At 30.8% G+C, this 17,416-nt stretch overlaps 1 protein-coding gene across 1 annotated transcript; it reads right to left on the reverse strand.

Annotated features, from left to right (window-relative positions):
- Nucleotides 1-9,003: 9,003 nt before the first annotated feature.
- Nucleotides 9,004-11,469, reverse strand: LOC107826703 (protein CUP-SHAPED COTYLEDON 2-like). Its single transcript, XM_016653722.2, has 3 exons — nucleotides 10,905-11,469; nucleotides 10,266-10,549; nucleotides 9,004-9,631 (listed from the first exon to the last, which is right to left on the reverse strand). Exons 1-3 carry the CDS (start codon nucleotides 11,083-11,085, stop codon nucleotides 9,092-9,094), a joined length of 1,005 nt encoding a protein of 334 aa, XP_016509208.1. The 5' UTR covers nucleotides 11,086-11,469; the 3' UTR covers nucleotides 9,004-9,091.
- Between the last annotated feature and the right edge of the window lie 5,947 nt (nucleotides 11,470-17,416).

A 17,416-nucleotide genomic window follows, 5' to 3' on the forward strand; every position in this document is an offset into this window, starting at 1 on the left:
AAATATATTATTTGTTTATGAAATATAATCAATTTTTAAAAAGTTTTCAAAAACAAATTTAGAGTAATTTTTCGGTGAAATTTTTTCTTTCGCTCATAAAATTTTAATTTATTTTCAAATAAAATATATGTCCAAATACAACTTCAAACTTCTAAATTATTTTTCAACATAATTTCAAAAAATAATTTCAAGTTTCAACCAAATTTATGTACAAACGCTAGTGAATATCGCAACGCGTACAATCAATTAAGTTTTTACAAAACTAATAACAAAATAAAACATGATAAAAGAAAAAGATTTCACGTGCATCATATCAATTTATTATTGACCGAAGCTTGGTTATTGGTGTTGCCTGTTTTGTGAATGAATCTTAGCTAACGTTTGGCCATAGATTTTTAAATTTACTCTAAAAATTTCTGATTTGGGTGAAGTTTGGTTTAAAGATAAAAATGTGTTTGGCATTTGTTTTGGGTGAAGTTTAGTTTGAAAAAATATAAAATATGACTTATACTCACAAGTTCTAAAAACTATCACAAATACCCAACAGTACTATTATCAATAATATTCATTATATTATCGCAAACTATAATCCTGAACATAAATAAATTTGATACAAAATTATCATTTTTATAATGAACTACATGATACACTATCAGATGAGCGAGAAGTCGAAGCAACATCGTTACAAAATAATAAATGGTGGGATCTTTTATAAAATATAAAAGTTTGGGGCAATTTTTAAAAAATATAATAGTGATATTTTGTCTCAAAATCAGCTATTTTGAGATTTGGGATTTGGCCAAAATGTAGGCAAAATCTATGGCCAAACATGTGTTTGCCAAATAAAACTCAAGTTTATTTTGGCAAAATCTATGGTCAAACCGGTCCTTACTCTAGAAATTATCAATTATCTTAATTGACATTATATTTTCAATATTCCTTAAAGAAGAAAAAAAGAGTATTATCACTTTTAGCCCGCCGAGAAACTATTTACATATGGTAGTCAAAAAATATATAAAATTTGTATAATTTTTGTATATAACATACAGAATGTATACATATACAAAAATATATAAATTTTATATATTTTTTCGGCTATTATTTTTACAGCGGCTATACAGTTTCATTTTTCCAAAAAAGAATGATTCCTTTTTAAATTTGAAAATTATTTAACTTATAGTCACACAAATATTTTGTCATGTTTAACACCACAAGTTTTAAAATAATTATACCAAGTTCCTACTTGGATCAGAAATACTTTGCATGATTAAAAATTAATGAATAAAATTTAATTGAATAAAATAAAGCCATAACCATAGTTAAAGTAAATAATTCTTTCTTTTATTCATTCTCAAATAATATTTTTTGCAATCCCATAATTATAGCTACACATTATCTATGATTCCTCTTCTCTATCTTGTAATAATTTTTTTTTTCTGTGAGTTAACGTTTTTCTTCAATTCTACAAAATCTTTCATTCTCATTAAAAATAAAAAAATATTAGAAGTAAGATCCAATCTTGCACTAATTTTAGTTCTATTCAAAAATATTAGAAGCAAGACAAGATTGGAACTTACTTCTAATATTTGTTCCGTTCTTTAATGATTATCAAAACTGAAATTTACTTCTAATATATATATGTCTTATTTTTTAATAAGAATGAAAGATTTTGTAGAATTGAAAAAAAAAAATATTAACTCACAGAAAGAAAATTACTACAAAAAAGAGAGAAGGAATCTTAGATAATGTTAGCTATAATTATGGGATTGCAAAAGATATTATTTGTGAATGAATAAAAGAAGAAATTAAACACTTTAACGATAGTTAGGGCTTTATTTTATTCAATTAAATCTTATCCATTGATTTTTATTCATGTAAAGTGTCTCCAATTCAAGTAGGAACTTGAACAAATGGAGAGATTAGGAAATGGAAAGAAGTTGGATAAAGATCGGATCCAACTCCCCTCCATTTCCTAAACTCTCCATTTCTCTAAGTTTCTACTTGGATCGGAGACACTTTGCATGATTAAAAATTAATGGATAAGACTTAATTGAATAAAATAAAGCCCTAACCATAGTTAAAGTATTTAATTCCTTCTTTTATTCATTCTCAAATAATATGTTTTGCAATCCTATAATTGTAACTACACATTATCTAAGATTCCTTTTCTCTTTCTTGTAATAATTTTTTTTCTGTGAGTCAACGTTTTTCTTCAATTCTACAAAATCTTCCATTCTCATTAAAAATTAAAAATATTAGAAGTAAGATCCAATCTTGCACCAGTTTTAGTTCTAATAAAAAAATATTAGAAGTAAGACAAGATTGGAACTTACTTCTAATATTTGTATCGTTCTTTAATTATTATTAAAGCTAGAATTTACTTCTAATACCACTTACTAGAAAAATGCAATACCGATCGAAATCGGTTGAAAAACTGAAAAAAACGATCGATTTTCGACCGACTTTAATCCGTCAAAATTAAGCTGGCCGGTAAAAAATAGCGACCGAAGTCGGTCGCAATTTCCGATCGATTTCGTTTGGTAAATTATTTTTCACAAACTATCCAAAAAGAAAAATCTGCCGAAAAAATCGACCGAAGTCGGTCGCTATTTTTCAACCGAATTCGGTCGGTATTTTTAATTATGCAACTAAAAATTGTACCGTCCGGGACTAGAACTAGGGTCTGTACTATGGTAGGATACTATTCTATCACTAGACTATTGATACATTTTGATTTATGACTTTCTTTTAATTTATTTGTACTCTTAAATTATATTTTCGCGCGAAAATAACCGACCTATTTCGGTCGGTTTTATTAAAAATATAAAATTACCAACCGAAATCGGTTGGTTTTTTAAAATAACCGACCGATTTCGATCGGTCGGTTAATTTTTTTAATATTAATTTTAATTTATTTTATATGAAAAATCGACCGATTTCGGTCAGTTTCTTAAAAAATAAATTTTACGGGATGCTAAAATAATTTCCCGTAATTTTGTGCCCAAAAAAAAACAAAAAAACAAATAAAGTCTGTCGGTTTTCGTAAAAAAAAAATAAATTTAAAAACCGACCGACTTCGGTCGGACGGTTGGTCGCGGTTGGTTTTGGCCGAATTTCTAGTAGTGATATATGTCTTATTTTTTAATAAGAATAAAAAAATTTGTAGAATTGAAAAAAAAAAATTAACTCACAGGAAGAAAATCACTACAAAAAAAAAGAGAAAGAATCTTAGATAATGTTAGCTATAATTATGGGATTACAAAAGATATTATTTGAGAATGAATAAAAGAAGAAATTAAATACTTTAACTATAGTTAGGGTCTTATTTAATTCAATTAAATATTATCCATTGATATTTAACCATGTCAAGTGCCTCCAATCCAAATAGGATCTTGGAGAAATGGAGAGATTAGGAAATGGAAGGGAATTGGATAAAGATCGGGTCCAACTCTCCTCCATTTCCTAATCTCTCCAATTCTCCAAGTTTCTACTTGGATCGGAGACACTTTGCATGATTAAAAATTAATGGATAAGATTTAATTGAATAAAATAAAGCCCTAACTATAGTTAAAGTATATAATTCTTTTTTTTTCATTCTCAAATAATATTTTTTACAATCCCATAATTATAGCTACACATTATCTATGATTCCTCTTCTCTTTCTTGTAATAATTTGTTTTCTGTGAGTTAATATTTTTCTTCAATTCTACAAAATCTTCCATTCTCATTAAAAATAAAAAAATATTAGAAGTAAGATCCAATCTTGCACCAATTTTAGTTCTAATAGAACAATTAGAAGTAACACAAGATTAGAACTTACTTCTAATATTTGTACAGTTCTTTGATTATTATCAAAGCTGAATTTTACTTCTAATGTCACTACTAGTAAATTGCCTAAAACCGTCAAGAAATACCAATTAAAATCAGTTAGAATGTTGGAAAAATCGACCTACTTTAATCTGTCGAAATTAAGTTGGCCGGTAAAAAATAGCGACCGAAGTCGGTCGCAATTTCCGACCGATTTCGGTAGGTAAATTATTTTTCACAAGCGATCCAAAAAGAAAAATTTGCCGAAAAAACCGACCCAATTCGGTAGATATTTTTAATTGTGCAACTAGAAAATACACCGTCCGGGACTCAAACCAGGGTTTGTACTATGGCAGAATACTATTATACCACTAGACTATTGATACATTTTGGTTTATGACTTTCTTTTAATTTATTTGTTCTCTTTAATTGCATTTTCACGCGAAAGTAACAGACCGATTTCGGTCGGTTTTATTAAAAATATAAAATTACCGACCGAAGTCGGTTAGTTTTTTAAAATGACTGACTGAAATAACCGATCGATTTTGGTCGGTCTTTTGAATATTAATTTTAATTTATTTTATATGAAAAAACCGATCGATTTCGATCGGTTTCTTAAAAAATAAATTTCGCGAGATGCTAAAATAGTTTCCCGCATTTTTTCTCCAAAAAAATCGACCGAAGACGGTTGGTTCGTAAAAAAAATTTAAAAAATAAAATATTTTAAAAAATCGTCCGACTTCGGTCATTTTTTCGGTCGGATTTTTGACCGAAAGATTTTGTAGTGATATATGTATAGTAATGATATATGTCTTATTTTTTTAATAAGAATGAAAGATTTTGTAGAATTGAAAAAAAAAAAAAAAAAAACTCACAGGAAGAAAATTACTATAAAAAAGAGAGAAGGAATCTTAGATAATGTTAGTTATAATTATGGGATTGTAAAAGATATTATTTGTGAGTGAATAAAAGAAGATATTAAATACTTTAACTATAGTTAAGGTTTTATTTTATTTAATTAAATTTTATCTATTAATTTTTATTCATGTAAAGTGTCTCCAATTCAAATAGGAACTTGACCAAATGGAGAGATTAGGAAATGGAATGTAGTTGGATAAAGATCCAATTAGTAGTACTGCGGAGTTTCGTTTTATAGTGGTAAGGTACTACGGTTTGAAAATGTTACAAGGTCATTTTTTAGAATGTTTTAAGTCGAAACAAAAAGAGAAATTCAAAATCAAAATACTGTAGTGCGTGCTTTAGGAAAATAATAAATTAAACACGAAAAAAAGGAAAATAATAAACTAACACTCCATTAACTTCCAACTTAAATTATATACACTATTAATATAATTAGACCCATTACGGTTATTAGTTAGTACTACTTTTAAGAGGTTAATTATTAGATATTACCAGGTGGGAAATTATTAGATATTACTACTATTTATTAAAAATTTATTTGTACTTGATATATTTTTACTCTTGCATAGAATTTAAAAGTTTGTTAACTTCATCCACTCTGCTTTCCATTCTGTGCATTTAGATATTGTTACAAAGTGACGTATACAAGATAAGCTTGATCTTATGATATGTTTTTTCAACTTTTTTTCTTTACTTTTAGTGCATTTGATAGCTGGCTACGCTGCAGATTTCTCATTTTGCAACAGTGCCAATGGTGACACGTTAAATGCCACGTCCTGTCTGGTTTCCAAAGTTCTGAGTTCACAACTCAATGGACAACTGAACAGTATATTTTATACTACACTAGCTCCCCACATAAAACAAGGCAAGGAAATTTGAGAGGTCACTAATTGACAAGAGCAAATGAACAACGCAACATGATTGGAGATCCCATTCCCGATTTCCCCTCCGTTTTACTTTTTATTTTAAGTGAAACCTTTATAATTAATCAGATAATATTCAGTAACGAATAAACGTGATTACTTTTGATCTGAATGGCGTATTAATAAATTAAAGAGCGAACACTCTTTACTTTTATTCTCAATGTTCTAATTCAAAACTTTTAATTAGGGTTAAGGGATGATATTTTTTCCAACACAATTATTGATTCTATTTTATGTTATTTTGTTTGATTAAATACGAGTTTAAGACGGAAGGAAAAAATTTAGAAACTCGTAATTTTAAGCATGTTATACATTTGGTATGATTATTATAAAACCACAAATTTAAAATTAAATTATTTTAAAAATAAAAAAAGATTACTTTTTTTTTTAATTAACAACACATAAAATGGAACATGGAAAGTAATATTTTATGTAGCAGTATATCCCACTATTACTTTTTTTTTATTTTTAAATAACAACACATAAAATGGAACATGGAAAGTAATATTTTATGTAGCAGTATATCCCACTTGAAACAAGAGGGAAACTTTGAGAGGTCACGTATTGACAAGAACAAACGAACAGCGCACTGAATAGAGATCCCCATTCATGATTATAAGTTTCCTAGCTAAGGCAAATCCTAGCCTTACTTTTTTGTGTTTTGACTTTTGCCTTTCCTTATTTCCTCACCTACGCTACAATCCATACGTATGATCATATCTTGCCTTTCATTTTTTACAAACTCCAACGCGAAGGGTAAAAAACGTCATTTCAATCACGAAACTACTATTGTTTGAAACAAAACAACATAAAATTACTTACTGAAATCCATTATAGTTTCTTAATCACGAAACTGTTCTTTAGCAGGTATGAATTTCATGTCTACTTTCGTAACTTTAGCCACGGCATATTTGCAGTTTTGTTATGGAACTTATCGTGCCTTCTAGCCTAAAAGAACCAGGAGACTGGACATAGTAATAACGAATGCATCCCAAATTAAAAGTTCATCTTTTTCCATTGGTTATTTATGTAATGATATGCATTGAACATTCATTTCGCCCCCAAAAGGTTAGGTTGTTATGGTTTTAAGTATTTTACCAAACTGCCGGGACTTGTACACTGGCAGAGAATAGAACATTGGTTTCTTTTTCTTCTTAATTCCATTCATCACAATTCGGATATTCACGTTTTGGAGAACCATCGTACAAGTATTATTATCAGCGGCAAATTTACCTTAAGGAAAAGCAGTGATAATGGACACCACTTCATCGAATAATTCAGTGAAATAATTATTTAAAAAAAAAAATACAAAATGAAACTACTAGACAATTAACACATCCTATCCAACTTTTGACCTCTTTTAGGTTAAGTATTTACTGAGCCACTGAGCCTAAAATCATTTTGGTGCGTTATATTAAGAAGAAGTTATTTAATGATCGGGCGGATCGGTCGGATATTTACATTCGATTTATCAGCCGTCGACTTTAAATGTACTGATTCGTTGTCAACCGATAAGATATCGGCCGACTCAGTATCGGGTTAGTAATTTTCGGCTAAAAATATACATTTCTTTAAATAATGACCAAATTTTTGATAATTACAACACTTTATTATTAACTCCTGTAATTTTGCTAAAATCAAAAGTATACAGATAACGAAGCCACAACAGTATTATTCTTATTTATACCGTATCCAAAAAACTCAAAAGTTACTAGAAATGTAAAATTAAGGTAACTAGTTGAACTCGTAAAACTAGTTATGACTGAGATCGTACTCTTCAATCTTCTCCCACGATTTTGTCTTAATTCCAACTGACTGTTCTTTCCAATCATAAAGTAGCATCTCCGCTCTTTAAAATGTTACAAAGTAGTTATGGTAAAATGCTACAAACTAGTTAATTAAATACTTTATATATAGATAGGGATAGAAATATAAATATAATAATTATTAATGGGTTAACGTTTTATCCGATAAGAAAATTGAGTAATCCGCCCCCCAAAACGATAAACAATTAATTATAACATTTTAGTTCGTTCATCAATCGCTAATCCGATAACTCAATACTAATAGGTTAATTTTACGGTTCGATTATCCGTTACGGTTCGATTTTGAACGAATACACTTTAAAAAATAAAATTTCTTGAGATGAGTTGCAGGAATATACTTGAATTATGCATACCACATTTGTGGAATGTAAGATGATACTTTATTAGTTCAAGTTACTTTTTTTTTCTTATATCGTATACAGCGTAGATTAGTTAATCAGAACTGTATTTTGCGAGTTTAAGAAAAAGAATTCGGCTTTATGTAATTGAATAAGAAAAAGGTGTATTAGATTAATCGTGTTATGGATGAGAGCTTTTCAAAATAGAAAAACTAGAACGTACACCATTTGCTTTCCAAGTCCGTCAACATTTCAAATATCTAACTGTTGTAAACTTGTAATCATAATATTTTACGATATTCTACAGTAACAAGCAGATTAATAGTTCGTTCATATATAGTAATAGAAAATTTGTGAAAAGAAGAGAATAAGTAATTCTACATTTTCAAAAAGGGCCAACTGTAAGGGTCGTTTGGTAAGTGTAGAATAGTATCGTTATTTGGTTTGGTGTATTAAAAGTTTTGAAATAATAATTCTGTCTTTATATATTTTTATCCATGTATTAAAAACCATGATAATGCTATTGACATTGTTTACTATGTATAAAAATAGTACTCCATAAATAGGGTGTATAATTAATATAAGTATTAGTTAAATAGATTGAAAAATATTACAACCAAATAAGAGATTAATTAATAATACCAAAGTTAGTACATACATTATTTCCCCTAATACCAAACGATCCCTAAAGCCATAATAATAGAGGGAGCAAAGAAAGCATATAAAAATAAGAAAAAACATGATTTATAAATATAAAAAAAAGAGTAAAAATGATTACATGATGGACTATAAGGTTCTTGAACTACTTCCATGTAAGCTTAGTGTGGTTTCGTTTACCCGTAAATTGTTTCTGAAATTTCTACTTTTCTCTTTTTGAAAATTATTTTTCGTTGGCATCCAAAAACATTTTTTGTATAACATTATGTCGAATGATAAAGGATCAAAATGGAAGACTCATAAGCAAAATAATAGTAGCAAAAGGATAAGTTAAATTTAATTAATAAAGTCACTATCTCTTCTCAATGATAGTCTGGAGTTCTGAGCAATTTGGACCTCAAATGTAGTACGTACGAAAAGACAGCAAAATAATACATGCATTAAGTTACGCCGAACGTTTACAACAACGTGACAATACTACTAAAGCTGCCACACAGTACATTCCTTACCCAACCAAAAGGAAACACTTCAGAACATTAAAACTAATTAACTTACTAATCAAGTACTGATAATATAGAACATCACAGTTAAATAAAGTTACACTTAAATGCATATCCATTCAGTAACTCCACATACAATCAAGTTCAGACTGTTCAACTTTCTGAGTCTCCGGCACCGGCCAATTGGCCATTGACGCAGAAAAACCACCGTGCATGGCCGGAGCTCCACTGGAAAACAACGGAAGCTGCAGGTTCTCATGAAGGGACCTTAAGCTGGGAAAAGTTGAGTTCCTTGTGTAGTGGGTAAAATTAGTGGAAGAGTCAAGAATGGCACTGAAATTAGGAGCTGGCAGTGCATGCAGGCTGTTCGACGAAATGTCAAAGACAGAACTCGGGTCGAAACTGTGTGTAGCAGTTGTGGAGAAACAGGGCACGTGCTCCTTTTGGAAGCTCTCACGATCAGCATTAATGACAGCAGAAGTGGCAGTGTTGCTGTAGGGAGAGGAGTCAAGGAGCGGTGGAAGCTGAGAAACAGAAGACGGTGAACTTACTTCCTGGTACATGTTGATACTTGAACTTAACCTTTTCTTGCCACCATTTGAATTGCCACCGACAGTGGAACCATTCTTCTGAAAGACCCTTGAAATTACCCACTCGTCCTGTAGAAGAAAATCGAAAATCTTGAGTAAAAAGCTCATCATTACATTGAAAAAATAGATGTAAAACAGAAAGTAATGTCATAACGTTAAAAGTCAAAATCGAATGGACTGATTCGACGTAAGCACTGCATGCTACTCCTTGACAAGGCTACCAAGATAAGCTCGAGAAATACATTAAATCGCGATCAACGTAACATGACAGTTTAATGGAGGCAAATTCTTCTCTTGCCTTTATTATGTTCTTTTTTTCAGATTACGACGTCCAACTTTATCATCATTGAGTTACAGTGAAATTACGCGAGCAACTGAGACATCGAAAACGAAGTTTCACAGATCTTTTCTGCTTCAAATCTCTGCTTCTTAGCAGTGATATCAATGATATTTCTGCACAGAATATATGTCCAGTAAATTTCTCTTATTCTCAAAAAGTATGAGTAACTTAAAATACTACTAGTATACATATAGTTGCAGGAGTTAAATACATTTGGTTTGGTATTTTTGATCAAAGACACATTGTATTTGTAAAGGTAGAAAACACCTATTTCTTCAACCACTCTTAGTGTGCTTACACCAACAAATTAAAGACACCATAAATTTATTTCGTAAAAAATACACATTATAGAGCAGTACGTACCTTGGAACTTCTTGAGATGTAGTGATAGGCAAATTTGCCGTCAAGGCGATATTCATGCATAACCCAGTTGCTCTTCTCTCCTTTAGGAGCCCTACCTCGGTAGAAAACTAGGGTTTTCTTCATGCCCACAAGTGCACAAGTCTTAGAGCTGTAAATCTCCCTGTCTTTTCCTGTAGCTTTCCAGTAACCAGCTTCAGTAGCTCTGTTAGTTCTCAGCCCCGTAGGATACTTCCGATCACGTAGGCTGAAAAAGTACCACTCTTTTTCTCCCATCTTGGCTTTCCCTGCAATATAAATGGAGTAGAAAAAGATGACCTACAATTCAACCCTTTAGTAAATAACTAAGAGGGAAGTTGTGATCTTTTGTAAGCTTGGACAACATTATTGTGTTGAAACTGAGAAGAAGAAAACATTTGAACATAGAAGTTGTGTCTCGAAATAAATTTTACCCAAAAAAGCAAAGTTTTTCTAAGTAAAAAAATAGTGTTACTATTTCACTTGAAAACTACTCAAACAAAAACAATATTCAACATTTCACAAGAATTTTAAATACTACCGAAGTCAGTCATATGCAAATACTGACAGCTCAACCATTATTTTGTAAATAATGAAATATTTTGTGCGGCCAAATTAGTATACCAGGTAGCTCCCAGGGCTCGCATTTGTTGAGGTCAACTTCAGCAATGGCTCGAGCAGTAAAGTTGCCGTCAAGAACCTTCTTCAGTAGGTAGTAAGTGATAAGTTCTTCATCAGTTGGATGGAACCTAAAACCGGGGGGTAAGTTCCCATCACTGCAGTCGTAATGCTGGTAGTTTTCCATTGAAAAAGAGGAATTAATGACTAGCTAACAGAAGAAAATACAACAAGAAACTAGGAAAATAGATAGAGCATATTGTTTGAGACTCGCTAGAAGAAGTTGACGTTGAGAAATGGAAAATGAGTAGTGGGTTATAATATAGATGGGCTGGATATTCATGGGATTTGCTGAAAGATTAGGGGGAGGGAAATCATAAGGATGGATGATGTCGCTGGAAAAATCTGTGCAACTGCCCTGTCCTCTTCTGTTTCTCTGATCATCTCTCTGTACTCTACTCTACTACGGCCCTTATTATCATATCGATAAGCCTAGACAGAGAAATGAGAGAGGGAAAAAGAGGCCATTTTAAGTAGGCTTGTGAGTTGTGATAACTAGCCCAAGGGTATGGGTAGGGGAAAGAGAGATGATGTAACCTTTTTGTATATTTTAATTTAACTTATCCACAATCACAATGTATAACTATCTTACACAATCGGATAATATTATAATATGACAGTTAATAATTTTATTTTATTTAGTATTTTAATAATTATTCTTTAGTTATAAACTTTTTTCATAGGAGATCGTAAATTTAATCCTCCCATTAGATCAGTAAATAAAAATGTAATAGATGAACTTTATTGATTCATAACAAATCAAAACTCGGTTGAACACTTCAAATGCGTCTATGGGGTAAAGAAACGCCCATTCACCTTTTATTCGAAATGGTCATTAAAATTTTAAATTTCAAATTGAATTTTGGAGTTTAGGAAATTCCAAAAAATTATTTTTCAAATTTTTTACTTTAACTCACTCACAAAAATTTAAAAATAGTTCCAAATTGTATTTATGTCCAAACACAACTCTAATTTTTTAATAGCATTTTAACTTGAAATTTTTTTTTTACTTTTTTTCGAAATTTCACAATTCTTATATCCAAACGCCCACTAAGTTCAATCGAGTTTTTGGGACAAGTTAAAGGGGACTTTATGTATTTTGCCTTTTATTTTTATGGTAAATAAAAATAAAATCTTTATTAAGTGTCTTATATTTATTCAAGTTGTAGTTGGTTATAATGACATGTATTTTATAAATTGAGGCGGATTCTAAAGAAATTCGAGGGGTTCAACATTTAAAGTCGTTTCTAAAATCATTACACATTTAAAAATTATGTATGTATGTATGGTCCATGTCAAAAAATATGGAGAAAATGTAGAACTAGAAAATTATATATGACATTAGTTATAAATTGTAATCAATTAAAATATGGAGTACTAATCATATAAGTAAAGTTATTTGTATTCTTATGAGGAGTGGGCTCTGGGTGTAGGGAGAGGGTAGGGGGTGTTCTGTTTAGAGTATGCGTGCGTGCGTGAGGAAATGTGCAGGTATTCCTCTGTCAGTGAAGAAAATGAAAGGGAAGGAACAGAAAGTAGTTTAAAATGGGAGGTCTTTTTGGTAGAAAACGAGAGAGAGATTACAGAATAGTAAGATGAGAGTAGAGTAAAAAGGAGATTTTACCATGGATCGATAAAGCTGTTTCATATCTTTTGTGTCAGCACAGTACAAGATTAAAAATAATCGAATTTCACAGAGACAAAGGTTAAAAATCCATCCAAACCTCCCCCTGCCACTCTTTTTCCTACTCTCCACTTACCCTTCCTGATTTTTCTGTTCATTGGTGCTTATATTAAATATTAAATGAAAAGAAAAAGGCCATCTATTGTCAATATTTCAGGTCATAATAATAATCTTAACTATTCATGTTGTGGATTGAATGATCCAAGCATCACTTGACAATATAATGACAAAGAAAAAGTTTGAAACTGGTGATCAAACCGAGACAATCCGTGAATAAAATGCTAGCATACCCAGGCAGCTACAAATTTTGTGGAACGTCTAATTAAGTAAATATTTTTTTAAAAGTGATAACATACATCTAATATGGTATCAAAATTAGGAACAGAGCCACGTGCATTTAAGAGGTATCAATTGATATCATTTTACAAAAAAATTATATTGTGTAACGCAATTATTATTTTTATGTATACAGATTATATGTTGAACCCCTTTTCATGTATTTATTTTTTATATTTTGAAACTTCTAAGTAAAAGTTCGCAGACTAATCAAAAGACAAAAAAATTAAGTAGTATTTTTAGTCTCATCATCATCCATTACATAAAAGAAAATGGTTCATGTTCTTGTTCCATTAAAGAAAGAATGGTCAAATCCCCATGTAAAAGTATGGAGTTTAAAAATATGATTAAGTAAAAAGAAACTGTCACACAGCTCCGCCATTTGCAAAGGAAGTGGTATGAGCTTAAATTGAAGCTAACGAACAAAAAGCATATAAGCCAAAAGAATAAAGCTACATTGAGATCCTAATGATGATATCCAAACCCCAGATACGGTTTCCGTAAAAGTAGAATATACAATTGCTGCATATATATGTTCTCTCATAGAAGTTTATAAGCTGTATATTTTATAAAATCTAGTTCCTGCTTCATATAGTTTAGCAGATTACTTAATAAGAAACTAAACAGAGTTGATATAAACTGTTTCATCAGCTTGTCTTTACGATGAGTTTCTGTTATTATCAAACTCACAGTGATCTGGCAAGTTGCACTGTGAACTAGGATTACCCCAAACCCACTCAGGCCCCACGCTTTAAGATGTTGTTCCTTATAATTCAAGTTTTTTCCGGTTTAATACTTCTTGTTTCTTCGTTTCAAAAGAATTGATTGTTGTTAATTACAGCCTTTTTCTTTGTGATGAGGGATATGAGAATATAGGTGAGAAAATGTATATAAGTACTTAGAAAATCAACAGAAGAAATGATTCGTTACATGCATGAATCTCATCATCAATCCCATCCATCACTCACTATCAACGAATAAGAAGAGAAACAGATGGATGCTCTCTCTAAGATCTAAATGACGCGTCATGCTCGGATTTTGATATACCAAAAAGCAGTAGTTTATGTATATATCAGCAGGCAGGCTTTATATCAAATCATCTAGTCAATCTGCATGCTACGCCTACTTACTTAATTACTTGTAGTAGTTGTGTGTAAGTGCCATCTTTTCACCTTTCTCAATTGGGGCCTTTGGTAGGTTGGCTACTTAGGCTTCACACTAGTTACCATAAAAAGCCAAATTATCTCTTCAAAGTTCAAATCCTCTTCTCCTTTTGGATCCTTGAAATTGAACGTTGGACTTTTATGCTTTTCCTTTCTCCTCATTCCCTCGAATTATATGTACTGGATTAGCCAAATTAAACTCTTCCTATAAAAAAATAAATTCTGTTCAGTAAGATTCCGCTATAACAGGGGTCCGAGAAGGAACCAGACCACAAAAGTATTCTATCATACGCTCAAACCCGTGACCTTTTGCATGGCACAAAGTTTACTAGTTACACTAAGGCCGCCCTTCAACATAAACTCTTCCTAATTACCGGACTTTTGTAGGATAATATAGATTTAAGATTTTTTTCTTCTCTAGGCAATCCCTGTATAGGCTTGCCAAACGTTTTCACATCGTAATTTCTTCACATTTTTTTTTGCTTGAGTTAAGTATATTCTTAACAAGTTTTGGATGTTCATATTTAGACTAATTTGTATCTGCTGAAGCAAAAAGGATTTTCTATGCACATTGCTAAAAAATTATATATAGACATTCAGATTGGTTATAACATACTTACAAATAAAGTGGTAGTAACTTGATGAAAATAATTACTAATCTACCATAATAAGTTAAAATGCACCGATTATGCAAAAAAATATTTGCACTTTTATTAACTTAAATTCAATTTAAAATCGTGAATGTAATTATCTCTATTTTAAGGAGGAGTGTACTCCAACATTTCCTGAAAAAATTATTTGGAAGACGTTGAGCTTGAGGGAGCAGAATCCTGCATATATTGAAATAAAATGAAATTAAGTCTTGAAATCTTTCTATCACCTAAGTTCCTAACCTATCGACTCAACTTCAGCAATTAATACATGAAGCATTATCTTGGTTTATTCCGTTACTTGGATTTGGCTTCCGACACCAGTGAAAACGGTTGACTTTCTTTAACTATTTTTCTGTTTATCTTTCTTTCAAATAGTAATAGAACCCAGCTTTAATTCACAAAAAAAAAAACCTTGAGTGAAGTAGAAAGCAAAAGTAGCCCAAAGATCGAGAATTAAAACTGTAGTAGAAGATGGAACATGACGGCAGTCTGAAGTCACCCGCCGCCCTCCAACTACGACGTGTTATTATTAAATGTTACCGACCCCACTCACCATAAAAAAATGTACCAAAAATAATATGTAATGAAAAACAAAAGGAGAAAATAATACGGAGTATTAATTTTCTGTTGGCGTGAACAATTGGTTAACCATTCCCTCGATTCTCACTCATAAAATTTTACCAGTTTGATATTTCAAACCAAAACAGAAATAGAAGAAAGCAAAAAAGAAAGTGCAGTTGAAGCTGCCATTAGAATCTGCCCCGAATAGGAAAATATTGGACTATGTTTGATATCTCATTAAATACAAATTTTCCCTTTGTCCAACAAATGTACAAATTGATAGACAAATTAAACAAATTGCAGAGAAACTTGAACCACATCCAGAATAAACAAATTAAAACTTCTTTTGTGAAAGAAGGGCTATTTATTGAATTTTAATATCAATCGTGTACTTAAGTTGTGCAAATTGTGGATTGCAGTCACAAGCGGATATAATATATCGGTATCGGGTTGAACTGAATCCAATACGTTTGATGGAGAGTATACATTTATGTGTAAAAATTTATTAAAATTATAATAAATTATAGGTTTAAACCCATAACTATAAAAATACAATGAGTTCAATGCTAATAGCCTTAAAGATTGAACCCATAGAGCTTAATAGCATGTTTGGTCAAGCTTCTCCAAACCCCAAAAATGTTTTTTTTTTCTTTCTCAAAAAGCATTTTTTTCTCAACTTGAGTTGTTTGGCCAAGTTTTTTTGGGGAAAAAAATGCCTTTGGAAAGAAGCAAAAGCAATTTTGACTTTTTTTCTTATCAAGAATATCCTTAGCAAAATATGGTATACAATAAAATAACCTTGCTTATTTTAAACCCAATACTTACGATTAGAGATTATATTATTGAATTCTCCTAATGTATTAATATTTTTTTTATTATTTTTAGGATAGCTTTCTAATATATGGTGACTTTTGAGATGAATGCTTTTGTATTTGTTAAATGATTTTTTGATATATTTAAATCATCTTGAAATAATTAAAGTACTTTTTAATTTTATTTTCATATTTTACTTAAATAAAATAAAAAAACTTAATTATTATCATTAATAATAATTATTTGAGATTATTTATTTATTCATATAATATTAACTATTAAGTACATCTCTTCATGTCCTTATTCATAATTTGATACTTAAAAGTACTTTTTGTAAAGTTTGGCCAAACACAAATTATTGCTCAAAAGTGTTTTTCAGATTGATTAGCCAAACACAAATTGATTCTCTCCGAAAGTACTTTTTTCGAAAAGCACTTTTGAAAAAAATACTTCTCAAAATAAACAGATTTTTCTAATTTGGCCAAACAGACTATAAATCTTAGATTCGCGTCTCAACCAACATTTCCCATAATTTTTGCTTAGTATTTTGAACTAACAACATCGTCCAGGTAATTGCCGAACCTTTTTCTTTTTTGGTAAAGATAATTCGAAAGCGATTCAGGAGATCTATATGCATGAATGACAATAACAGTACGGCAGACCTGTAAACTCAAATTAAACAAGTAAACAAACATTAGTTCCACAGGAATTTATATGCACTAAGTGCTCGTTTGGCTTGAGGTATAAGGTAAATGACACTTATACTTGAGCCACTTTGTCATGCCGATCCCCAAACTTAACAATTTGCCAATTGAACACTTACACTCCTTCAAACCGTGTATAATAAACGTTTATGACACAAGGCTGATCCTATGTGTCATATTTGACTTTAGTGCGTGATTCACACGCCTGTAACAGGCGTGAGGGCAGTTGAAAAAGCCCTAACGGTAATAATGTGGCCTATTTAACAGTCATCTTCTTCTTTCTACCTTATTCTCCATTGTCAAACATTATAGAAGCTGATTTCTATTCAAATCTAATGCCTTCTTCTTTCTCGTGTTAGATTCAACAGTGAAAAATATAATTTTTTGCTGAGATTCTTCATTGCCCATCAATTTGTGCCATCTCCTTTTCTTTTGAAAGTCGATTTTTTTCTTCTTCTCCGGCTAAAACTAAGCTATTGCCGCGTCTTCTCCTTCGGCAATGAAGAAGGAACCTTTATGTTATTGTGGACTTGCTGCAGATCTT

The sequence above is a fragment of the Nicotiana tabacum genome, chromosome 2 (assembly GCF_000715075.1).
Source record: "Nicotiana tabacum cultivar K326 chromosome 2, ASM71507v2, whole genome shotgun sequence".
In the NCBI taxonomy this organism is placed as follows: domain Eukaryota; kingdom Viridiplantae; phylum Streptophyta; class Magnoliopsida; order Solanales; family Solanaceae; genus Nicotiana; species Nicotiana tabacum.